This window comes from Perca fluviatilis, chromosome 8 (assembly GCF_010015445.1).
Source record: "Perca fluviatilis chromosome 8, GENO_Pfluv_1.0, whole genome shotgun sequence".
Lineage (NCBI taxonomy): Eukaryota > Metazoa > Chordata > Actinopteri > Perciformes > Percidae > Perca > Perca fluviatilis.
In genome coordinates this window covers 17,128,216-17,155,833 of record NC_053119.1, presented here as the reverse complement: position 1 = coordinate 17,155,833, position 27,618 = coordinate 17,128,216, and the positions used below count along the sequence as shown (strand labels likewise).

Below are 27,618 nucleotides of genomic sequence, written 5' to 3'. Positions count from 1 at the left end.
GCTTTAATTTCCACATCTGATATCACAAAACGTGCTCCCTGTAAGAGGGATAAGCTTAGCATTGGCCAGAGCTAAAAATAATAAGTCTTAGATGTTAAGAGACCAAGGTTTGTTCTCCCAAGTCATTAGCTGAGATAGCCGTTATACTGACTTTTATTCCCTGAGAGGAGCGCAGGAGGAATGGTGCACTGCCCGCTCTTGCCTTCAAAGTCATTCCAAAGAGTTTGTTCTCCTCGATATAAAACAAGAATTTCCAAGAAACACCATTACAAAATAATCAAAAAGATTACCGACATGATCGAGGTCTCTTTTCTCATTCGAGCATGATGCTGAAATAATGCTGTTACAAGTTACTTATTTAGTCACCGAGTCAGAACCTATCAAGTCAATTTAATGATGATTATCCGTGTACACTCCCCGATGGATGACAAGCTGCATCAGCTGCATAAAGATAAGAGCATCTTCAATGCACACTGGGGAGATGCTATCAATGCCCCTGTGAAAGCAAATATGAGAAAGTTCAGCAGAATTACCAAGTACTCATCGAAGAACTCAATTACAGTAAACAAGAATAGTTAATTTGTTGCCAGCAGATAATCAAACCGGATTAAGCTGATAAAAACTGATTTTAAGGTGCCGTAGCAGTGGATGTAGTTCGTGAGCCAAAATGTTTCCGGCTTGATAAGACAGCCGGCTCCTCCTTAAAGCAACACATTGGTATATTTGATACACAGTCACTCATCCTGCCCCTTTGACAGCAATAAAGGTAAAAAAGTTAGGGGCTATAAAAATTATATACATGACAACGGCATTTCATCATGTGTTGTACCAGCTCCCAGATACTCGCTGTTAGCTCAGGACCCAGAGGAGCTTCTGTATCTCCATGATAAACTCATCTGGCATGATTTATTAACTAGTGAATCACACTCTGCTCTCGCTCCGTAAAGCAGACACATACACACACACACACACACACACACACACACACACACACACACACACTACAACTTCTCTGGAACAGTAAGCCTCTCCACAGGGACAGTCAAAGTCATTAGCACCTCCAAACTTTCTCCATGCTAATTTTCACTTTGATATACTGGGTAGCTCATTTAAAACATAGTTCAGAAACAGTGTTCTAATGTTTCAAACTTTCAAAACTGATACAACTTATTTTCACATAACAGCGCTCACTCACAAATTGTGCAAACTTTAATAATGCTTCTTGGAAAACCTCATCTTTCAAGTTTCACAGTTAAAAAAAAAATCATGACTTGTTTTACTTTTAACTCCTCGCGTCTTTCTGTGGATTCGGGGTTGCCTTCCCTCATCAGCGCGATGCTCTACTCTGGCCAAAATGACCTTGTGGAGGTTAGGCTAAGGCAGCTGTCTTATCACATCGGCCCTACCCTGGTCTCAAGCGGTCCATCGAGTGTACTGCTGGCACCTGACTGCACAAAGAATGCTGGCATCATTTCATTCTTTGAGCCTCCATCTGCCACGACTCTGACCGAGGGGCTACTTCTTATTTTAGACCATCTATTCACATCCTCGCGTCCGTGTCCGCTCATACAGACCCCCACCGGCCCATCACCCCCGTCCCATTTACCCCTCACATCCACTCTTCAAACGCAAAACTTGGGCTCCCAAGGCGGAGTGAGCCTGAACTCTATGAAGTAGACTGGAAACATCCGTGTCCTTTCCCAAACTTTGTCAGGTGAAGGATAGTGCTTCTGCTCTAATGGACAGAGGAGCAGCTTTGCCCTCGCACTTACACAGCACTTTAAAAGGAAATCCCAGACAGTCGGTACAAAAGCAACATTCGGACAGACTTGCCACCTTGTAATGAGTACAATTTATTAATGAAGTGGTCATTTCAACAGCTAAAAAATGTGTTAGAGTTTACAGCTGGGCACAACCTGGCAATTCAATATACTTATTATACATCTGTTTTCCTCATATTTTAATTTAGTAAAAAATTTTTAAAGATATATAATCACTGATTAGCTGTTTGAGTATCTGAAATATTCACACAGTCTGTGACAGACTGTCTTACACAGTACAGCACAGATGTTTTTATTGAGTGAGAAAGATATCCTGTCATCTACCCAAAGAACCACATTTCTCAGTATCACTTCTCTACTTATGCTCATTCATTGTTGCTGTTCATTCACACACATACATACACACATTTAAAAACAACACACACTGTGGTGCTGGCTCTGTTAGGAAATGCATCACATCATTTTCTTGACTACTGTTACTGCCTAACACACCAGGCTGGAGACCACAACATCTGTAATGATGGATGGCCTTCATATTAAAGATATGAAAGTAACCCCAAAAGAAATACATTCTAAGTGACATCTATGTGTTACCGAGGGGGAATGGTTGCACATAATTGACTTCATATGCAGCTGGAGTGAGATCTGGCGTGCAGCTGACAGCTCAGTGGAGATAGTAAATTTGATGTGCTGTGGAGGATGATGGACTGTGGGAGCCACATATTTGGTAAATGGCCTTGGTGTATTTTAATTTCACATTGCATATTCTTTTTTAACAGGCATATCATGCTTATCTAGAAATGGGCTTGAGAATAATTGTTTTTTAACTGTTTTCACGCAAAGATACACACATAACATCAGAGTCAGTCATATAAAATATAAAGTTGTAATTTTGTTCTGACAACTTCTGACATGTGTATGCTTCAACATTGTTGCTTCGGTAACCACCTTGTTGGCTGGGCTGGTACGTGCAAAAACTCAGAGCCAAGTAGTGAAAGATTGCCAAAGAAATGTCTGGCAGAAAAAAATATTTCTCTCCTGCTGGATGAATCTCCACGGTAGAAAAGTACACCTGAGGCCACTACTGTACCAGAACAGTTGACTTTGACTTTTTTGTGTTTGTAGTCTCACAGCTGGGACCAAATTAACTGTAATCATACCGACTTCTAAATTAATAAACCTCTGTAAGCACAAGCGACATAAAAACTTTATATCGGAAGCTTTTCTTCATTTGGTATTCATCCAAATGATGGGCAACAGTATGTAGCTCAACTCTAATTACAAATGGCGTATTGGACAAAGCCATATTGAGCAGCTTGTTGCTCGAGTATTAAAATGTAGTCCACTAAGAAACACAAACTTTTTGAACTTTTGGCTTTGGAGCTTTTGTTCCTTGTGTCCCTTGGCTGCACTGTGCTAGCATATTGTCTATTCGCCAGCGTTTACAGAAGACAGGACTTTGGTAAATCTGAATTGTTCTGTGTTTTAAGATTACTCCCCAGAGTGCATCACTGCCCCACGCCGTTAGTTTGGAATTTAAAAGAGGGCAGATTAATAAATCATAATCCTGAACTCAGCACTCCTCAGTCACCTTTTTTGTTGTATCTAACACCCCAATTCCCGGCAGGCTGGGCACACAAAGGCATGTAAGATCTGTGCTGCTCGAGAGAAGGGAAACAAACAGGTGGTGTAAACCTCGGCGGGCCCAGCATCTCTGCAAGAAGCCTCCCTTACTCTGTCCTATCAAAGCCGGTTGTGAGACCTTACTGCAGTTTCCTGGTAGTCCCTTGCTATGCACACTTAGCAGCCTCTGGGAAAAGCACTCCAGGTGCTCATTGACTTGCATGAAGGCTGACTTTAGTTCTCACGCTGGTGCATCCGAAAGACTGATGAGCTGCTATTGATCTCTTGGAGTAGATGTTTTTTTCTCATGTACAAAGAAGGTTATATAATAAGCAATAGCAAGACAAGGATTTTACCAATTATCTTCACTGGTTAAGCCTGAAAGAATTACAGCAGGAGAAACATGTAGCAGCCTTTTTACCACCAACCCTTGTTAACGCTACCAGCGGAGGAAGCATGTGAATCATCCTGATACAATGTCCATGGAGTTGAAAAAGTAGACTGCTATTACCCATGAGTGCTGCAAGATGCCCAGCATAAGTGAGATGCCATTTGCTTTCAAGGACACTTAGGATCCCATGGTACTTGTTGAAGAGGAGGAATATTATTAACCCCAGTGGCATGGCCTTCCATTGCTTTATATTTCACAGGCAGAACCGTCAAACCATTATATTACAACATTTCTTTGAATGGTGAAAGCTAATTTGACTTGGGGAAAATTGTTCTGCGTAAGGTCAAAACAATGCCACAACAATGGCGGAAATGGGGCATTTTAAAAATAACTAGACAGGGGATAAAACTTCAGCAACACAGGCTGTTCTTTTTTTCTAGGCCAGTGTGCACCAGCTTGCCATGACTAGACACTTGTCTAAGTTAAAAAAGAAAAGGAAAAAAAAGAGGAAGTAACACACTTTTACTTTAGAGAAAAGCCAGATGAGAGTTGATAGATGCACAACTTGCTTTTAGATTTCCGGCTTCACCATTCACTTTGGGAAACTTTGTAAAAGACCTTGAAAATTCTCAGATGACAAATTTGTCTCTGTCGCAAACCAATTTACCAAGCTACGATAGTAGATCTGGTTGGAGAGGCAGGAGCCACTTGATTAACAGGGAACATTTGAGTAAATAGAAGCAGGATCTGAAATGACTTGTTTGACTCATTTAACAAGTGACAAACTAAACAAGACTAAATGTTTGAGGCCCCACTAGTAGTAGCCCCAAGGAGCTGCAATGTCCATTACACTACACAATAACATGCACATACAGATGTTCTTAGAGCCTTGCTGCCAGGGGGACTACAAATGTTAAGTTTAACCTCAGAATGGCAATACAGAACAGGTCACTGAATCACAAAGTTCAGATGTGTTTTTTTTTCCTGTGAAAGGTATGAATATGCACAGGAAATATAACAAAAATCATCCATAAAAAAATTGTCTCATGTTTTTTTTCTGTAAGGGGAGCGCTACAGGAAACACTAACCAAAACACCAATAAATTTTTTCCGAAAAGTTCAAAGTTATTTGGCCATTAATTATTTTGTGTACAACATTGCTAATTTGGCGTAAGGGTGGCACCAGAGAAAAGGTTATGCACTGACCAACATAGACAACAGTTCCTCTGGGGAGTATGACAGTAATGTTCATGGTAATCTGCCCTTTACATTTTGAGAAATGCTATGTACAAGTGGAAATTTTGGCTCGAGGGTGGTGTACAGTAAAGGTTAAGGGGTCTTCACAGTGAACCAATGAACGTTCTCCCCAGAGGATGGCAGGAGGGTATGACAGTGGAAATCTTAGCCTGATGGTGTGGGTCTGAAATCATTCTTTGAAAACAACAAAAGTAATATTTTTTTTTTTACATAGTTAGATTGTTTAACACACACATGAGCTTATGCTGGCACTAATGTTTGTGTTAAAGGACATCTTTCAGTATTTCTTCAGTTCAAGTGGATATTTTGGCCTGATAATTTGTGACAGTGTGTTGCTGGGAATCTAGTGATTACTCTTCAAGATGTCAAGGAGGAAAGTGTTGGTCAAGGAGAAATTTTGACATTACGATGGCATTACACAAAAGGTCAAGGGATCATTAAAATCATTAGGAACCATTCTCTGGGGACGTCAAATATAAACCAGACTTAATTGGAATCTTGCCAGCACTGGACCAAAGAACTGGGTGAGCATCCAGAAATATCTGACAAGACAGTTTTACATTAAAAAATGGCAAATCTATATGATTAGACACATGGTGCCCTACTTGTTTTTTTGTGTATCTAAAAGTTTGTCAAGAAAAAGTTAACGTGATCCAAATGCAAATATTTTGGACACAGGCAGAGTAAAAAGTAGCCAATCAGCAGCCTGTTTGACACACAGATTCAGTTTGTAGCTCTCGCTTAAAGGGGAACTCAATGATTTTACACATTTTACAGGTCTTGCACTGTACTGAGCACTACTGTAGAAAAAGTTGTATACATTTTTTTGTTGGTGAGATGCGTGAAATCTGATAAATTGCTACAACAATTGACTACAACAATCTGCGGGTGTAGAGTAGGCTGCTCCTAGCATAAAACCTAAAACTCCAACCACTGCTGCTGCATCAATTTCGATGCTTTTTTTTGGTGGACTTCTCTTTTCCCATGCATAAGAGAGGTGCACAATGGCAGCCAGGGACACATTCAAATAAAAGCAGATTTCGATCAGCTTTATTTTGTATGCCTGGATCGGCCCTGATACAGATCCTGAGGACCAGCTTGGACGACAATCCCAAGTACACATGTTAAAGGAGACATATCATGCTCATTTTTCAGGTTCATACTTGTATTTTGGCATTTTTAGCACCTGTGGGTGCCGTGGGTGGAGATAAAGGGGGTAAGCGAGCATCTGGAAAGCTTACCTCCAATGGGGAATTTCTAGGCTAACAAGCCATCACCTCTCGTTAGCATCCCATTGACTCACATTCATTTTGGCATCACTTTGACAGCGAATAACTTTACATCTGAATCGTTTAAAGACTCTACTTGTCCATTGTTTATTTCTAAAGTAACACAACAATGTATAAAAGGCTCCATTACCTTGTATCTCACGTTATGGCCCCGTAGCAGACGTTTTTGTAAAAATAAGCTAAAGATTGTGTCATAACCAAGCGACTTTCTGTCGCATAGTAGAGAAATTACCGTATAGTCAGGAGAAGCTCGCAGGCAATTCCGACTTACATTAGCTGTTTAAGTTTAATTACTAATGTTAACTAGCATTTTAGTTAACAATAATTAGCCTGTGCCTATGTTATCTCCTTACATATACCTACGCTCTCCGTCTCTGCAAGATTGGGAATGATTGAGATTTCTCTTGGCACAGCTAGCAGAAGACTTACAACTTTCATACAGGTTACTCACGTCACGTCTACGTCTTCAAGCTCAGTTTGAGGCTGTGCAGCACGCTCGCCATCACCGGAAAAGTGACTTCACTGGTCTCCATAGAAATATATGGCGTAGCTGTAGCCATTCTTTTACTGTCTATGGTGGAGATACTCACATGGGGGGTGCTATATTCTAATAAGCATGCATGTGACATAGGAAGAGGAGCCAAATTTGAATATCTTGTTGAATCCCATATTTTATAATCAAGGCAGCTCACAAAAAAACTTAATGGGTTGTCTTATTTCATAGTGTGCGGGTTGTTACTCAATATACTGAGATACTCAAATGTATGTGCACAAGCACTGAAAAAGTGAGTTGTTCATGAAGACAACATAACCTGCAAATAATAGATTTACCAGTCAGTGTATTCAGGTGTTATTACTGATTTATCCACTAAACACATTTTACGAGCCATTTGGCTAATGGCAACTGTTCATTTTAGACCTGGAGTGAGAGTTAACACTGCAGAAACTCTGGCTGAGCAGGTGTGCTCTTACTCTTGTCTTTTCTGTATAGGACATGGCAGTATGACAATATTCTGTCTACCATCCTTAGTGACACAAGACTCTGGAGCTCCCCTATAATTAACCCTGGCTGAGCTCCAGCCCAGGTAGTGCAGGAGAGAAGGCCCACTGACTGCCAGCATGTCTGGCAGACGCCATCCATTCCCCAAACCTGGAGATGATCCTGCGCAGGAGACACTTTGACACTCTCTACCGCATACACGGTGGACTCAGCAGAGCTTCAGCCAACAAACCCATCTGTGGAACTCATTATTAGATCACTGCTAAAGACTAAAGCAAGACCCTCCACACTGAAACTCACTTCTGCAGATCTTTTTCTAAGCTGCCTATATGCAATATCACTATTTCATCAGCTCATTAAGTAGCTCACACTTTTCCCTTATATATTCCTCGTCCACCTTTCTGTATAGAACGAGTTGATGGTACACCTTTATGATGGTCAGCTTGATGAATTTGGAAGTCTGTTTTCTTTGTTTACATTAGTAATGAGTAGATGTACACAACAGAGAGCAGAAATATGCTCTGTGTAAGATAAAGAACCATTAACCTGTTAAGGATGTATACATTGTAGAGTTCCCACTACATACTGTATATAAAGCTTGGGAACATTTCCACAGCATCCAGAAGTGCTGAGAATTATTGTGCATCAGCATTTCTTAAAAGGGCCCATAAGAGCTCTAACATTCTAGGTATCATCTCAGTCGTTGTTGGATAAAGAGAATCCATAAGCCCCTCATTGTTTGCAGTTTGACCAGGTGCTTGGCACATAAAACCCCTACATTCATCTGCCAAAAACTGCTGGCTCGCATACAAGACTGCAAACATCTCCTCTTGCTCACTGCTCTAAAAATATTTTTTTCAAGAGCCTGTGCTCTATGTGAAAACTGTTTATATTCAGATCAGTCGTTTGAAAAAGGAAGAAATGAAACAACATTTATATTAGCTGTGTGGATAGAGTGTGTGTTTTATAACAGTAAAACTATCTTCATCTGTTTATCTGTATTCTGTCATAATCTGTTACTAACATCCAGTTAATTAAATGCATATCATCACACTTAATTAAAACTAATCATACATGCCATATTTTTATTCCTCATGTGCAAAAAGAAATACAAGACAGCTCACTGAAATCTAGTCTTTTTTTGCTGCCATGTGATGAAAATGAACCTTGGGTTAACCTATTCCTTACAAAGACCAGAAATCAATTAATATTTAATTTGCCTGCAAATCAAATATTGAGAAAAGAGGAGGGCTTTTCATAATGTCTCTGCAAGTTTTTTTTTTTTTTTACAAGATTAATTTGAGTGTTTTTCATCAAAGGTAATGTTAAACCATTAAGCTGCCACATCCCCTAGCCTTCCCAGTTTTGGCTGCACTTTTCTTTCAAAATGATTGATTCATAAATGGATGACTGCACAGTCATGTGTTTCATGTATAATATTTGTCATATCCCACATGACAAGAATAGATAAGGTTAATAATTCAAATGCAGACCGTATTAAAGATCTACTGTTTGAGGAACAGAACCTTTATTGTTATAACTTTGTGTAAAGTCACATCAGGTGTGATCACGTTTTTGTAATCCAAAAACTTCTTGTCTGTTGTTACTTGACTTATTAAATACAAAACACACTTGCAGTAATTTAACATAATTACTGTGCATTCTAAGTTATAAGATTTCAATTAATAACAGAGGGTAAGCAATTTCATAAGTTTTTAGGGAAATAGGATCCTCTGAGCAAGCACGACACTAATTACTCCATACAAACTCTTGAGTCGAGCAACAGATAAACATACGCGACATCTTGGCATGCATATCCATGCTGCTTTACATTCAAGAAGCCCACAACGTCTGACAGTTTTGATCTACTTCAGTCACCCTGATATTTCACTTGCTCGCTGCTCTGGTTTCATCATGTGAATGTTTAAAATCATTCAAAATAAATTTTACAGTCACATTCAGCATCCCAGACTTTGCCACAACTTGCCGTTTGAATTCCATCCCACTAGCCTCTGCAAAGACTATAAGAGCATTTCAACCGCTGGAAAGCAAAAATATTTATTGTATCAATGCTGACCTTGTGGCTTCATGACATTTTTAAGTTGTAAATCCCCGTTTCTCAACTTTCTATCAAAGTGATGTTCAAAAACACCACAAAAGGAAAGGACTGTCTGATTTGCGAAACAATAAAAAGCCAGCAATGATGCTTGTTAAGCTTCAACATATCCAGCTGGCAGACCATCATTACACATCAGACTTGCTAGCAAGATCCTCTCCGAAAGCTTTTAAACGATTGTCATCTCGATATTGAAATCCTCATATCTACATTAAAAATCGGAAATGTAAAATATATACCATCATATCTGGCATCAGGAGATACCAGATATCAGTGATTGCATCTTTTTTTCTTCACATGGTTTAAAATTAAAAGGTAAATTTCCATTAAATACAGAGTGGTATAAATCATTATATGGAATAGATGGTTGAACCTGGGCTGTCGTTAAGGGTCAAACAATATCCAAATGTATGACACAGGTTGAGTCCACCCAGTGCTCTTCAAATCAGCTGGGCACAAAATACCCTTCTGTTCCCACTGTCACCTCCTGGTACCTTCACGCTTTGTGGATATATCTGGGAGGGAGGGGGAGGCAGCAGAGAGCCAGGAACCAGGGGCTGAGGCCGAGGAGCCTGGATAAATTAGCCAAACCACTTAGGTGATTTCAACTAAAATTAGCAGTGCTGCCTGTGGGCTCCATCAATTCTGGACTTGCTCAAACTCTGACAAGCGTGGGGGAACTTTTCCCCCTGGCCCAGCTATCTAGGAGCCCCCTCTGTCTGGTTCTCTCTCTCTCCTCCTTACACCACATCCTCTGCTTTCCCCTCTACAATTTACTATAGAGAGCTCCAATTAGGGCTCATTCCAAGATATTATTTTATTATTTCTTACCTCATTCATACCAGAGACAAGAGTAGTGATTCAATTTAGGAACATGTTCAAGGTTTTCTGTACCATATATTAACCCTGAGTGCCAGGTTAGACAAAAAAATATAAAATTGAACATTATTTCAATTTGAAAGCACAAACGAATGGTGTTAGTGTTTCAAAACTCTGCTGTGATTCATTTTCAAAGTTCATACTAAGCATCCAGTTGTATGGTCTTGGTCACAGGTGCTCACAGTGTCCGCTGACAAACAACAAGGTGGTAGCTAAGAAACCGCATGATCTGAATCGTGTGGAACACAATGAGCTGCAAAAAAATTCCTTTTGCAAAGCTGCAATTCAAATGTTAGCGCCAGGGCAACAGAGATTTCTTTTCTATTGTATGTGCAGTACATAATGCACGCATCTCGTGTGATAATGCGGAATGTACATAAAATTAGAGAATGTTGCATATGCTTTAATGCACATGCATTATGAATACACAATTTTTGTTTATAATCCGATGACATATGTGCAACATTTATCTACACCTGGCTCCTCCTGGCACCGGGTTTTCTCTCGTGGCCAAATTGTCAGTCTACCTAAACTGACAGGTGGCCAACCTGAAATGAGAAATTTGCAACACATTTTGTATTTAGTCAGTGTTAATTGTCTCTCTGGAATGCAATTCCAAAGCACTGTATTCTAAACAGAAGTTAATGTGAAGAAACTGTAAACATGCACACAAGGCAATTGAAATGTGTAAAAGCAACATTGAATCCTGTATTCTTTTATGAGCAGTAGGGGGTAAAATTCGCTATTTAGCCACGCAGAGACACCATCCGTTCAGCCTGAGACATCACAAAAACCTCATGTTTGATGTAGGGAACATTGCGGTTTCCACGTGTTTATGAAATCAACCGCACAAATTTTAAGGTGATTTTTATTAGTGTAATTAATTGCTCAAAGTAGTTCAAGCTGCAGGGTGAACATCGCTTTTCATTGCTAATCAGACAGCAACTCATCAGCACCCAGACGACGTGTGCTGAAACGGAGCACAGGAGCATGAAAACCCAAAAACATGTACACACACACACTCACAAACCAATAAAAAACTAAATGACAACATTCAAAGGATTCTGCCATGACTCACTAAGACGTTCAATTAGACATGTAAACATGCATAAAATAGTGACGGATTATATTTGCTGCTCGAGTGACTGATGAAGACAGAGACATTTCATAGGAGGAAGTGCACTGCTTTAACCAGCCAAGCAGACTAAATTGACCTATTCCTTAATCGTTTTTAATGAAGACAATGTGAGCCCTGAGTGCCACTGAGACCTCGAGCGCTGGCGCTGCCTGCACGCACTGACGCAAACTGCCTGCCACAAAAACCGAGCAGCTGATTTTTAATTCTAAAATTGTGAATTCCAAATCGTCTCTCCCAGAGATTACCTTTGCCCCAGCAGACTTTCTCTAATTTGTTCAATTAATGGGAATAGTGTTCCAATTAAAATGTCTTCCAAATGAATTTCATTTGAGAGGAAACTGCCTGGAAACTGGTTGGTGAGAGATCTCCGACAATGAAAATGAATAAAGCGGTTACATTAACATCCATCAATCCATTTTCGACTCACGCTTTTTCCCGATCAGGTTGTTTCCTTTTTATTACTTCACAAGATACCTCAAGATCCTGTTCTGAAATAAAATCAATGGCCATTGCCTTGACAAACCTAACATGATTTATTGACATGCCCTAATTAGTCTGACTCATTAGTATAAAAAAAATACACTCAACTGCGCAGTTTACCTCCTTCTGAGAGCTGTGTATTTGGACCTGACAGGCTCTTGTCTCCATTCATCCTGACCTGTTTTGTAAGCTCCTACCAAGAGGCAGCACAGAGATACCACTGAGACAAAGAGGTCAGATCAAATTAAACTATTTGATCACACCGCTGTACAACATCACAGCCGGTTGCTTTTTTTTTTCTTTTCTTGCCATTATGCAACTGCTAACATCTGTTACTTCTTCATCAACATTATGTGCAGCCTAATAAAGCTGCAACATTAATTGTTGGGTTTGAACAAGAGCTTAAATTTACATCAACACAACGCTGAATAAGACAGACCAGTGCAGACCATTTGTGCATTTAATGACCAAATCAAATATCACAAGAAAAAAAAAAGGTTCCGCCATGCAAATTGGATGACTTTTTCAATCTCTCAGGTGAAATAACTTATTTGCTCACGTTAAATTAATTCATTCTGCTTCAACCTCCATTTTCTACTGGGCCAGGACCGGTAAAAATGTATGCAGACAAATGTTCTCATCTCTTTTGGGAATGTCTAGCAGAGGACATCTCTCTGGGAATATGCGAACATTCTTTATTCGGCATAACAGCTCCTGCAAACCCATTGTTTTGAGTTGACAAGGTGCTCCATGGAAGCACGTCAGCTTTTATATCAAATTTGCCATTCTGACCTTTACCCTAGTTTCAAGTGGGGCAAAAAGAGTGCACGTGAAACATAGAGGGAGAGGGAGAGAGAGAGAGAGAGAGAGAGAGAGAGAGAGAGAGAGAGAGAGAGAGAGAGAGTGAAGACAGGAGAAGTTATAGAGAGGAGATTTCCAAGGACAACTCCAACTTTCTAATGGAGTCTCCAGAAGCTAAAGACTGGTACTTCAGTGAAGAGGAGGGCAACAGGAACAACAACTCCCTCTGGGGTGAAATGACAGGGCAGTGGTCAAGGGTGCCAGTAAGATAAGAAACCAAATAACTAGCAGCTTTACTGATCCATCAAGTGAAACGTTGAGACATCATAATCAGTTATCATCTATAGTGTCTTTATAACAAAATACAGCCTTTCACTTTTAAGACTGCTGTTGGTTTCCTCTTTTCTTACGTTGGATGCTCATGTCATCTTGTTTGGTTTTTGTATAGAGGATTAACAGCCTGTAAAAAGTATGCTAAATGTAAAGGGACCCAATTTCAAACACAGCCGCTTATTTTGTTTTTAGACCTCCCAGTTCCAAGTTGTGTTAAGAAAATCTCCTCAAGACTGTTGCTGGAGTTCTAGTGAAAAATACCTGTCTTAAATAAAACAAGAATGAGAGGGATTTAATTGTTTCTGCTTCCATTCATGACATTATAATGCATTTTGGAAAGCCACTACATGAACTGATACAGTAATGCAGCCTTCAATGTGTCCTTGACCATATTTTGATATTTTTGATATCTATCGCATTTTCTATACTTACTTGTTCACTTTACACAAAACTATAGCCACACTATTCTTCATCAGAGGAGGTACAAAAAAGGAAAAAAGACAAATCTCTTTTGTCTTTTGTTATTTCTAGCCCGGCCGACACAGTGCTGAAAATGTCGCTATTGCAACACTTTCTCCATATGCCTCCAGACATCATCAAACGACTATTTTTACTTTTTTATTGGTAAATCGTCAACTTTTATTTGAAAGTAAAACAAATGACAGACGTTTCAGCCCCTTGGCGCACCATCATGTGGGCAGGACAGCAAAGCCAGGCAGCCTAACGAATGCCCAGCCAAGGCAAGCTGGAGGGAAGTAAAAGACACTCCTCCTCAAACAGGCCCGTCAGCTTTCAAAGAAGCAGCCATTAGTGAGTGCTCATCAAGCGGGAGCATGGGCCCGTTCATTCCCCTGGTGAAGCAGAGCAAACGGCGAGCCACAATGCCTCTACAGGAGGAGAGAGTAGGAGGACTACAGAGATGAGCCCTGGACCCAGTGGTGTTTCCGAGCGGAGTCAAGCCGCACGTCCCCGGCACACTCAATTCCCAGCCCAACTGTCACTGCTGGCACTCAATTCAGCCCCTTCAAGCACATAATCTGTGCTCGTATGGCTGTTAAACACCACACACTCCGGTCCTTCACTCATCCCGTGCCATGGTATTGTTGTGTTTGCCGTCTTTCTGTCTGTTTTTGAGCCATTAAAGGATTTGGATGGAGAAACATTTCTCAGCATATGGTATCTTGATCACAATAGACAATAGATTCCTTGCACATTTTGAAACTTATCATTTTGTTGTCATCTATTGTGTGCTGTGGAGCGTGCTATAACCACCGCAATCATTTGCCTATTGGTTCATGCAGTAAAGGAGCGGTGTGCGGCGCTATCACTGGGAACCGGTGAGACGGCTGACTGAGATTCTTGCAAGTTGGAGGGAGAATCATTGCATTAATCTCAGCGAACACAGTGGGGTCTTAGGTGGCACGCTGCCACGCTGGAGATTCCCACTTACAGCCATCTCTCCCGATGACAAAGCGATAATCTCACATGGGTCCAGGTGAGCGAAAAATGGCAGCCTGCTTGATGCTCAGCCGGCTGCTTTAATTGGCTAAAACAAAGTAATTTGAGAGCGGTATGGGGGGCACGAGGGGGTAAATGATGGGACAGAAGGTCATTGCTTCTCTTTTACTCTGCTGTGTGCCATCCACCAACACTCCCAGCATGTGCTACAGTTAATATTGAGATCTATTATACACTAGCCTTTCACCATCTGCTTCACACACAGAGAAACTGTGCTGCACACCTTGTTATTGAATTAAAAAAAAGAAAATTTGTTTTGCTACGCTGTATGTCTGTTTGAGGATGTTGCAGCATACTTTGATTTGTGGGGATCCTAAGACACTCAGATGTTACAGATGGTTGATGAATTACAACAAATGATGAAATAGCATCAAAAGAGCCTCAAAGAGCAAAGTATTTTTTTTAAATGCCCCCTGTATCCATATGGTGCTGTCATAGCAAGGAACAAGCAAAAAGGATTCCAATGTGAAGAGTTCTTTTAATCTACACTTCAAATTATACTTTGAGCTGCAACCAATGTCGATTTTTATTTTAATTAATAGAATATTTTGTCTATAAATGTCAGAAAATAATGGGGGGAAAAAGACCCTTACAATGTTCTCAGAGCCCAAGGTGATGTCTTCAAATAACTTGTTTTGTCCTTTAAAATATTTAATAATGAATTGATTTTAAAATTGTTGTGGATTTATTTCACTGGGAAGAATGATCTTGGGAAGATCAGTTTGAGAGCTTAGTCTTGTTTAAAACATAAATCCAGTAGGACACTACCTAAGTATGTTAAAAAACGGATGCACGATATTCGTAATTAATCAAAAAACTGCAACTAACATTCCACATCAGACTCCTTTAAACAGTGTTTCCTAAAGTACACAATGTTTAAAGTTCTATTCTATTACAGTATATTCCCTAGTGATGTTTCATCAACACTTCCAAAACTGAAAAAGTGACAGAAACAACAGGTCATAACAAAAGGTGCCTGTACTGAAGTAATTTTTCCAATAAGACCACGTGAGCAGACAGCATTTCATTAACACTTGGGTATCTACGTGTGTGTGTGTGTGCGCGTGCGTGCGTGCGTGCGTGCGTGTGTGCGTGCATGTGCATTCAGGCATGTATCTGTCTCTGAGCGTGCGTTCAAGCGTGGGGGAACTTGTGTGCATGCGCTTGTTTGAGTGTGTAGAGATACATGATGCACCTGTGTTAAACAAATGACCCCCTTGCCTGTGTGGGTTTCTCCCAAGTGTGGCTGATGCATGGATCATGTGGTGCAGAGTGCTCGGGGCCACATTCAGCGATGATCCCAGGACGATTGAGCCAATGTGGCCCCGAATTTGCATTGAGTGAAGGAACGGTTCACCTCCTCAGCACAGCCTTCGACGCATCTGAGGTGCAGGGGGCGCGGGAGTGTGCTAGACCAACCCCCTGCAGGCAGAATCAGGTGTTATCTGTCTAACTGGGGACACCACCATCAATCTCTCCTGTCCACTTTCCTTTGCCCAGAATCAAATCAGCACAGGGTAATACATCTGCGCTGACGACGTGCAGACAAGATAAGCAATCGAGTATGCCAAAATTTTGCCAGGTTTGCCTGATGTGTGAAAGGAGTAGTGATAATGTATTTATCACTATATGCAACTGGTTTCCACTATCAAAGGATACTTTGATAACATGAGATACAGCTGTTCTACCACTTAATTCTTCAACTAATAAGTTTTGATTTCACATCAGTGCTACATTGCTGTAAGTCAAATAACAGCTTGTGTGCACAGAAACAAAATGCACAGTGCAGATGGCATGGTTAAAGTAACCAATAAGCTTTGTTCAACAAAAAAAAAATCAGGTTTCAGGGAGATCTTATGCTTTGATAGTGAACGCTGACCGACTAAAACACTGAGTCACATAACAAAACAACACTTAGTGTAATAGGTTCAGCTTGTTTTGAACCTCTTATATACTTATTTCACATCTTTCAACACACATTACCTGGGCTGCTCTTCAAGGTTCAATTTTAAGCCCCTTTTACCATTTACAGGCTAACACTTTTCACATCAACAGAAAACTAAATATTTCCTCCTGCTGCTGCACCGACAACACACAGATGTACTGAAAGCCGAGTGACTCGATGTGACTCTTTTTTTAAGTTTTAGATCCAAATCTGGCCTGGAACATAAAAAAAAAAAAAAAAAAGTAAAACTGTAAACTGTCTGGAAAAAAAGGTCGATTTTTTTAAAATCTGTAAAAATATAAAAAGGAAAAGTATTAATTAAAGGAAGTATTTTATTTGCCCACATTTAGACTACCCTAAATTTATTCTTACATCAATCACTAGTCTGTTTCACTTCTCTGGCTCATTCAAAATTCAGCAGTTATGCGTTTAATGGATTCAAACAGACAAAATAACATCACTCGAGTTCTGCCCTTTTTCTCTGGTTACCTGTGAAGGATTGATCTGAAGATTTCACCTATTACTTTTACGAGAACAGTGAGGTCTGGCCTCGAGCTATACTGCAGAGCTTAAAGCTCCCTGTGAGATAGCCTGCAGCCTCACATTCTCCTTCTGGCTGTTGCAAATGTTTCCGTACTTGAGACAAAAGATGACCAAGCTATCACTTTGAACTTAGGAGGGACCTGCTTGAGGATGTTTGGCAGCCACATTTAGCATAGTCTCTTAAATAACTTGAAAATTAATTGGATCGCTCCTGGTTTCAGAAGATAGTTATTTGTCTGAATGTTGCTCTACAGTATACAAAAGCTCCAAAGTCAAAATAACAAGTGCACTTTCTTGTAATTAATCTGTAAGACAAGGCTCATTATGCCTTGGGCCGCTAGGCGGCAGGGAGTTTTAAAGGCAAAACAGCACAGGGAGAATTTGAAAGTCGACCGAAAGATGCACAAGAGAGCAGAAGGGGAAGGAGGAGGTGAAAAACCTCTGTTGACACCTGGTCTGTATGATAATCTGATCTGTGTATGATGGCTCAGAGTTTGAAAGGCACTTTGTCCAATTAGAAGTGTGCAGCAAATTTCCACCTGCCCCTGACAGAGATGAAGTGGCTCTTTCAGAAGACACTATGGCACTGAGCCAGCAAAGAGAGCCCAAACACCGCAAGTGGAGCAAGCAGAAATTAATGAGCATCACAAGCCACACTTGTTTAACACAAGATGACATGGAATGAATATTACCTCAGTTAAACTGCATCATACTATATTTCAATTACTCAAACCTCAACAAAGGCTAAAAGGAAAAAGTTTATAAACATTACATTACATGTCATTTAGCATGTCATTTTAGATTGACGCTTTTATCCAAAGCGACTTACAATTGATATACTGTATATGTCAGAGGCCGCACGCCTCTGGAGCAACAATGGGTTAAGTGTCTTGCTCAGGGATAAAGAAAAAATAAGTTGATAAAGGTATTGTATCAACAGTAATTCAGAGATATTTCAGAATTTACAAAGCCTTTGATTTGTGTTGGATTTGGACTTTTATTTACCTGCCACTTCACCAAATTACTGTCCTTAACCTAACTTTAGTCGAAATACCTTTTAGTCATTCATAATGGCTAAGAACATGAAATGTTAAAAGTGAAAAATAACTTTTGTACAATAACATTTGACAACACTAAAAGCAACAGGAACTGTTCTGTGCTAAGTTCTTCATCAGTTGATAGTACAGTGTATAAGGAACGTCTGCGTGATGTGCCACTATCAACATCGACCAAAGGCCTTCATCTTCCTATTTCTGTATGTCTATTTCTGTCTGTCACATAAAAATAGGCTTTTAACAACCCAGCATGGCGTTAATTATTGCCTCTTTAGTACTGCATTAGTAAAATAAAGCTGCAAATATTGATTGATCAGACAGCTGATATTTGTCAGTGAATGAGAGCAGGATTCGTGTACCATACATGGTGAAGAGTGACTCTTGTCTTTCAATCACTGTCAGAAAGCAGCACAGCAGCAGCAGCATTGCTGCATTGATTGAGCCCCATAGTGCCACACTCTGTCTTAGTACGCCTCCTAAAGCAATCAATCCACAGACACGCAAGAACCAAATATTCATTAGTGACTTATTCATATTCAAAAGCTGCCTTTTGAAAGTAACAAAAGAGCAGAATTATGTTTGACAGGCACATTACAATGATTCTATGACATCCTGTGTGAGGCATGAACAATCATGTTCATCTTCTATTATTTCATGAGTAGAAAAGTGTGTGCATTACTGGTGTCCGCCAGATGAGGACATCTGTATAAACAACTGGATTATCTAAAAAAGATCATAGTGTTAAAATGATAAACTGAAATAAATACACATGACTTGTTTAATTTCACAAATAATCAAGCCAGAATTCTACACTCAGATGTGTTTAAAAGGACACAGAGGTCAGTAAAAATCAGTGTTTGGACAACACACAGACTAGTGTGAGATGTTTCAATAAGAAGAAGCTAATAGTTTCACACAGAGTGATTCAACATGATTAATACTTATGGGTATTGTTTAAGTACTCCAGCCCATTGGCCCTCTGTAACTGGCAAAAAAAGAGAGACGGGCTGCTATGTTAATAATTAGTTGGTTCTGCGCTCAAAAAAATTCTGTCCAACCTCACCAGATTTTAATCAAAGGCTGAAAATAGTAGCTGATTGTAATCGACACTCAGAAGTCACCAGGGGTGTTTGAAGAGCCCGTCAAGCCTGAGAGTGGAGCTAATTCGATTAAGTGGCGGCAGTACCTGGAGGGGACGGATCTGTATCTCTCCCTTTTTTATTTATGAGATTAAGTCACGCTTGTTATTCCAATATAAATAATCAAGCCAACAGAAATGACACTGATTTTCAAGTCGTTTTATCTCCCTTGTCTCTTCAAAAGTTTTTTGTTTATTTCAGGTGACAAATAAACTTTGTTGAGTAATACTCCAGCAGTACCGCTGTAACGGAAATCTCGGCGAAGGATGTGATATAGATGACTCGCCTTCCTCAGTATTATTACCTTACCCCATGTGATAGGACCAAAGGAAAATCAAAGTATAGGCACTAGTAAAAAATATTCTGCTCCTGCAACTATATATTTATAATATTTGTTCAATTTGAAGATAGATTTGTGCAAATGAAAAGCAAACACTTCACATGTGGTGAAATAATGATGCAGAGACTAATGATGCCTGACTTGAAACATGGCCAATTTCTGAGTCCACCTTTTCAAGTCTATTCTACTTACAAGTAATACAACCTGAGATTACATGATGTGCAGACATTGTTAAGTGACATTATTATAACCAACCAAAAGAGAAAGCACATGGGTGTTTCTGCCTTATTACTGTTCTATATCTATACTAGACGGCTACAACACATATTGCATATGCAATACATATTTCCATTTTCATCTTAGCCTAATGTCAAACTCCACCACTCGACAGTCCTTCAAACAGAGCTGCCGTGAGGGCCATTTAGCCTTCAGAAAGCAAGATAAATAATGGTTAAGAGGCTCTTGAGGTGTGCTGTTTGACTAACATACTTCAGATTTTACAACGTTACCTCTTCCTGTTTTAAAGCGTGCACATGCACATAACGTCTGGGAGAACCTCCCTGGCTGGGAGATCATCCCGATTTTTCTCTCAAGTGTTCAACACATGTCAGCGCTCTGCAGCCTGCCCGAAGCCATAAAGGCTATGTGGTAAAAACAAAAAAATTATATCTCTGAGTGTGCAGACACTCATGGCTTTATGTTCACATGACTCGAAGCAGCATGAATGCATGTGTCCAGTATGACTTTATTCACACGAATGATGGTTTCAGAGATACTGCTGGTCAAAGTTCCTGAGTGCTGGGCTTTTCGGTGTGAGAGGCTTACCTACCTGCTCGGAAGCTTTACACCCTCCAGAGATGTGAAAGGCTTGGCCTTAGATGCGACATAAGAATTCCTCTGAGTGATCCTTTAGACCCATCTCACCACCTCTTTCCCTCCAGGCCTCTTCTAAAGGGGCCCCTTTCATATCAGAGAGGCACAGAGCAGCACAGAGCCAAGCAGCACCAGTACTTAGGTCACAGTGTACCACATTAAATTTAGACTCCTTTAACGCCCTCCAATAATGCATCTGGAGTATTTCCGGTCATTACTATTCAGACTTTTCTATCTAAGATACAGCTTCTGTAAATGGGCCATAGATCTGAGCCGTCATTCACCACTGGAGATTTCACATCAAATCTGGTGTCTGTCACTAGTTGAGACTACCTCGCCAGCCCCAGTTAAGCCGCTGGTGATTCAAACTCCAAAATAAACTGTCCCACAAGAATAAAACTTTCAGATTTGGTCTAGTGCAAGTTTGACTTTTCTAAACTTAAAAAAAAATAATAATATAGCCTATTAGAGCTTGCATTGCATTACTTAAAAGTTTTTCATTACTTAAACTGACTTACAGGTTACCAAAAATTGCAGCTACACTAGAACATTTGCGCTACGCATTCTTGTAGTTGTGTTTTACTTTTTCAAACCTTTTAGTTCTGCATCTACAGTGTGTATCCTGAGCTGTGTAATTAACTGTTTTGTATTATGCCAGCACCAATTAACAACTTGTGCAATCACTGCACTTTGTGCTAATTGAAAGCACATGGACTCAGAGAACTTGAAGCGCAAACCAAGTTTTCTGCATTATATTACTGTAGGTGCCACAAAATATAGAAGATGGAAATTTGACATGTATTGTATATATATTTCAGCATGGAAAACTTTGAAGCTATTGGCCCAGATGTTTAGGCTTATAAAGAGAATCAGGGTGTTCAAGTGTTGGACTCGCTAGTGGAGCTCAAAACATTCAAATGTCTGCTATTTAAATATATAAACAGTGTTTCCGTTACACACATTTTGCAGCAGCGGCCTGCCAACCAAATAAACAGCAACGCGAGTACAGCATTTTCTCCTTAGGCAGAGTGACAAACAGGAAACAAAGCCTAGACGGCTGCATTACGATTAAAACCACGCTCACACGGGTTTATCAGACCACAAATGAGACAAGTATTAGCTAGCTACTGCACCCCTGCGGTCACTCTCCTCGCCAGTGGAAGACTACTTCACCAGGAGGAGAGCAGGCCGCAGCTCCAGAGATGGACCTTCAGTTAGCACCTGTAGCAACTCGCGTTCAGCCTTTGCAAACCCCAGCACCAGGTCGCAGCGGCAGCACTGGGTCCAACTTGTGTAACAGCAGCAACAGAAAATGTATTGATCCGACAGGGAGCGGGGGTGGTCCAGGATCAGCAAACTTTCTGTTAAACCTAACATTAACCTTTTACCCCCAATGCTGAAAGAAATCATAGAGAAAACACTGTACTGTATAAAGCACCAAAAATACTTAGTTTAAATAGGTCCCATAAAACGCCTTTGTGTGTGTAATTGTCTTGCAACATTTTCTAAAATCAGGAGGGACTTAATTTAAATATTTGAATATAATGAGTTGAAAAGTAAATTTGAGCCATTTATATCACAACCAAGACACTTTAGAAAATTCAAACCAAGTTTCTGTAAAGAGAGACACCCAAACACGCCTCTCTGATCTGTACTTATTCTGATCTGTACTACTTATTACAAAGGCAAACTTTAAAATCAAAGATCAGTTTGTTATATACACACACGATGCAGCAGCATGGAACTTTTTAAAACTTTACAGGATATTAGTTTGATATAAAAAATAATGCATAACCATATTTTTGAAATATAACAATAGATACAGAAACAATCCAGCGAAGGGAAAGAAAAAGAGACAAGGGATTTTTTATTTCATGGGACCTAAAAAGTAATGAGCATTTTACAGCACAAATAAGTAGGATCATTTAAGCCAAGACAATATTTAATTTTGTTACTTGTTATTTTGAACTGACAACAAGAGAAAAAGAGACGCGCACCTGAAATGATAAAATCTCAATCAGTGCTTATTTAACTACTAATCCTGTTATGTTGACATTCACAGATACATCCTCTTCCAGATAACCATGCTGCTCAAATGTAATTTGACCTTTGAAGCTCGTAAAAACAAAAGACCTTATTTTTCAAAGGTAGTGGTGCCAAAGTCCAAACTAAGAGAAGCTCGCCGTTTATGTGACAGCTGAGCGCACAGTTGAAGAAATACTGTTTTTCTTATATACTATACTACTATACTGTTGGTTTTAAGAAAACCTTAATGTTAATAGATTAAACACTGAGATAAAACTCTGATTTCACTGCTGATTATTAACATTTTACAGTGTTAACCGTCTGACAGGTACCAATAAAAGAGCTCATGATATCATCCCCTCACCCACATTTAAGAATTGAAAACGCAGGAGGACTGAAACTCGATATTATGTTACAGGCAGCCAGCCAGAAAAAAAAGAGACACCTAATGGAGTTCCTCTCCCGGATCTGTCCGAGCTGAAGGCTCAGCTATAAGCCTATACCTGTATCTTTGTGCTCTCCAGCGGGCAGAGAGCCCTAATTCATTGAATCTGAGAATGCCACAGCCTCAATAATGTAGCTGTCCACTCGAGTGGCGTGCAAGCCCCATGCCAACTCCCGGTTTGCTGCGATTTTGTGTAAAACCTTTTATTTTTTTCTCAAAAGCCTCTGCGCCCCTGCACCTCATCCGTCTTGTGTCAACAACAACTGAATAAATGCTGCCACTCTAGCCGAGAGCTCTCATTTCGCTGCCCAAAATTAAAACTGTTGGATGAAAGTCTGGTTGCATGTTCATTAAGAGAAGACTGAATGTTTTCATACTCCGGCCGTTTTAGTTTAGACCAGCTACTTAAACTGCAGTGTCAGGTGAGATCTGCTTCCCACAATGAACCATTCAAAAGGGCAAAAAAAAAGAAGCTCTTAAGAAAAGGGTAACAAAAACTTGTGATGGGACAATCTACAAAATGTTGTGACATACAGTAATAGGTTAAAAACTGGTATTTAGCATGAAAAGATAAAAAGAGATGCAATCTAGACAGGACACTGAGGCAAGCTAATAAGCAGGACGCACTGTAAGACTTTCCACTGTAGGAAACCACACTTCGCCTGGTGACAACTTTCACAATGTTAAAGGCAACATGTATGTGTTTTTTTGTCTGTTGTGAGCAGCAATCATTTCCACCTTCTCCCTAACCAAGGAACATATAATCAGATGACTCACTGTCACTGTAAATGACAACAAGCATTTGTGCAGCATAAGAAGATAAGCGTAGTGTTCAGTGTCATTCAGTGCACTGCAGTACCCCACACACACACACTTTTAAAACAAACTAATACAAAAGGATCCAGGACACCGAAACTTGTATCAGATCTGTGGCTTCAGAGCTTCGCTGTGCAGTTGTGAGGTCTCAAGCCTTTGCAGAGACCATGACCTCAAATAACCAAGCCATTAATATTGATTGTTACCAAATTTGCGAACCGAGGGATCTTGCAATATGAAAATAACACCCTTTCTTCTTTCCAGTAATGATATCCACAGCCCTCCAAGGCCTGTTCTCTGACCCACTCAAGTCTTACAGCAGTGCTTCTGCTGAAGTAAGCCCTTTCTACTTAAAAAGGTATTAGCACTCAGGGTTAAAACAGTAAATGCTCTGCATGCAGGATAAGAAATGCGCATCCTCAGAAAGTCTAATACAGCCGGTGTAAAGAGGGAAACAGCGCTTGAGCAAGTGTCTGCCGCCTTTCAGATGTTGGTTTCTGGGGCTGGCCTGAAAAGCCTGAGCGTAGAGCTGTAATCCTAAAAAAAAATGTCCATAACACTACTGTGAGCCATAAACATTTTTTTTATCGTTTTATTTATTTTTTTATTAGCCTAATCCTGCTGAACTGTACTTATGCAATAAACCAACTGCAGTTACTCCTTAATAGAACACTTGTACTTTTGCACCAGTGCTTTATTAAATAAAGCAATTAAGCCATAATTTCCTTATGAAAGCAAACTTTTCTTCTGCTCTTCTGTGTGCTGAATGTTCTGAATAGTTCTACATAATCACATTTATAAATAATGTGCTTGTGAGCCCAGTGTCTTTTAAAACAAATATAAGCCAACTGTTGCAGTGCTCTATTGTGGTCTAAGGCTGAACCGAATAGATTACTGTATATGTAACTGTACATCAAAGCAACAGGTGGCAACTTCATGATTCTGCAAGCTAAGATAAAAAATGAATTGTTGTTTCCTGTGTCTTTTAAGAATCAAGCAGGTGTCCTGTATGACGGAATACACTGAGTGATTGACTAAACCACATTGAGATACTGTATGAACTACGCAGTTCAACATATCAGAATACATTAATTTAGGAGTTTAATCACAACCCATTTCAGATATATGTTATGTTACACTAATTATTTTTTTTTTAAGTTATAAAAACTTTTCTTCCAGCCTTCTGCTGCTAATGCTCTCTTACAATAATTCTTATTCTTTTGCACAAAGGTCAAAAATAAAGTTTCAGTGCAGGGAAACTCCTTTAAAGCTGCAGAGGTTGTCCCACTGAACATGTGTTTTTTTTCACCCATTCAGCATTACATAAGAGACCGAAGGCGTTCTTTTTCCTGCCTTTCTCTTTCCCAGGCACTTTAATCCTGTGCATAAAAGGGTGGGGTGAATATGGGTCAGCAGGTTAGGAGTGTCTCAAAGTCAGACTTACGAAAAAAGAAATCAATCCACCAAGCTTCCCAACTACCTGTCTATGCCCTGCGATTACATAAGTGCTCCGGCTGTGCCAACCCACAAAGTCACACAGTTTCCCTTCAGTGGTATATGCATGTAAATACCCGCTGAAGTGCAGTGATCAACCGTGATTTTTTATGGGGAGTGGGGGGCGGGGGGGACTATTGTATAAAGTGAAAAGATCTGCGATGATGATTGCTGCTCTTGCGCGCCTCTGTTTATGGCTAAACCTGTTACATAACCCGCTTACATTCCACATTCACCATATCACACTCTAAATATACCCTTGCGCACAGGAAGAGTGCGCACACAGAAACCACCGTACATTGAATTAACTGTCACATGTACATCGCTTTAACTCACTGCCATGCATATGTGCTTGTCAAGAATCAGCAGAGAAATCTGTATTTCTTTGAACTTGGATGAGCCCGGTTAGCCTGTGCTGGAGACAGCCGAGAGGGGGTGTGGTTAAATACTGTCTGTACTGTACAACATGGACGGGACGTGGTGGATAAATCATGTAAAAATGAACTAGTCCTCAGCAGCAATGCATACAGACTTTTGACGGGCTAATTGACAATATAGGCCCGTTTAGTTTGTATTGTCTGATCATGTGGAGGTTTAGTCGCAAAATGCGTGCAGAGTGCTTCATGCTTGCAACAGTGTTTGAGAGCTGGCGCTTAACAAATTCCAGCTGCTGGGGCGTCTTTTTGCACACAGGAATAGCCTAAGATCTGTTAGCTGGAGATATAATAATCCAGGCAGACGGCGCAGTGTGCTGTATCAGGAATAGTGGAGGATACGTCCCTACAAAGGGGAATGGGACTGATCGATAAACTAGCCTACAGTTTGCAAAAGTTCACTTTTAACACTTTGACGATATCGCGTTTGAGCGGACAGGTTGTCCCATTTTGGCATGAAGAGATCTCCTGTTGGTCATTTTTTTTAAGTTGTAATTGATTTATCTTGCAGTCAGAGTAAATGTGACATCTGTGACCGTATCACCCCCTTATGATTTGAGCTGTCAGTGGAGCCTGAAAACAGCAACACACACCGAGGTACCAATTACAAGCGAGCGGGTAAAAGCCGCGGTGATAGTAAATACAAAGCCATGTCTCTGTGGTCGGGTGAATTTTGACAGCCTGCAGTTATTTTATGGGGAAGCGGTTTAGGCTAATTCATTTTGAAGTTTGATTTGAAAAAGAAAAAAAAATCCGCCATCGGTCTTTTATTTCTCACGCAGTAAAACGCGAAACACGGTCCGCTTACCTCTGTTGGTGCTTGAACAGGTCTGCCTTCGAACCGGGGCTGGATGGTCCGCTTTCCGGAGCGTCTCCAGGTTTACCGGGGTTTCCCTGACCGGGGTAGCCGGCTCCGAGGCGCTGTTGCCCGGGTCGCTCGCTGGATCTGGAGGGGACTCCATGTTGAATTTCAGATTTGCTGTTTAACAACCGCTAGTACTTAAAACTAATTCTATGCGATCTGTGAGCTCCGACACTACGTCTTGCTATCTAATTTAGAGTAGAAGTAAGAAATGAGAAATGCGAGTGTGTCTGGAGGTGGGTGTGTAGGTTTGATTGTCCACTAGCAGCGCTAGTGAGACTGAGAGCTCCAGTCATGCACCCTGAAAAGGGAGAGGTTGTCAATAGCCGAAGAATAGATGTAGGCCTGAAAGTAATCCATGCTGATCGACCCTGCGCAGTTTTACATGGACATGGAACTATTTTATTACGGTTTCACCTTGCTCAGCAGTTTTTTACATCTGTGTATTATCATACTTATAAGTTTGGCGCATATTGTGATATACTATAGCCTAGGCTGCTGCTAATTTGAAACTGAAAACTAGCCAGAAATGTCAAAATGCATCATAATGACATGCATTTGCATCATCTTGTGATCTAAAAGCTATTGAACTGAAAATAACGAATATCATTAATATGAAAACTGCAGCTCTTGTGGTTGTTATTTTTGCTTGAATCACAATCTGAAAATTGCTCCCAGCTAAATATGGCCACTATCATCCACATCATCATATTCCATTCTCAATAGGCTACACAATAGCGTCTCTGTTTGCAAGTTCACAGTCAAAAGCTGCGGAGGTAACGTTACAGAAATGATTTACTGCTAAATCATTCAGTGTGTATTCCTGACTGCAGCAAGCTGCACGCTGCTCCTGCCCATCAAACAACTTTCATAACAGATAATTCAAACAAGGATAGCCCAAGCGTTCTTCATTATTTTCATCATCATCACCACCATCCTTATCATCACCATCATCATCATCATCATCATCATCATCATCATCATCCTCTCCTCCGTTGTGTGGGAGGAGCGGACGGCATCTCTGAGTAGCCTGCTAGAGCTG

At 40.3% G+C, this 27,618-nt stretch overlaps 1 protein-coding gene across 1 annotated transcript in view; it reads right to left on the bottom strand.

Moving 5' to 3' along the window:
• roraa (RAR-related orphan receptor A, paralog a) overlaps positions 1-26,849 on the bottom strand; it is a 185,567-nt gene extending 158,718 nt beyond the window's left edge. The window contains exon 1 of the mRNA XM_039808268.1: positions 26,523-26,849. Coding sequence (XP_039664202.1) covers positions 26,523-26,676 — 154 coding nt within the window. The 5' untranslated portion in view covers positions 26,677-26,849. The remainder of the gene's footprint in view (positions 1-26,522) is intronic.
• Between the last annotated feature and the right edge of the window lie 769 nt (positions 26,850-27,618).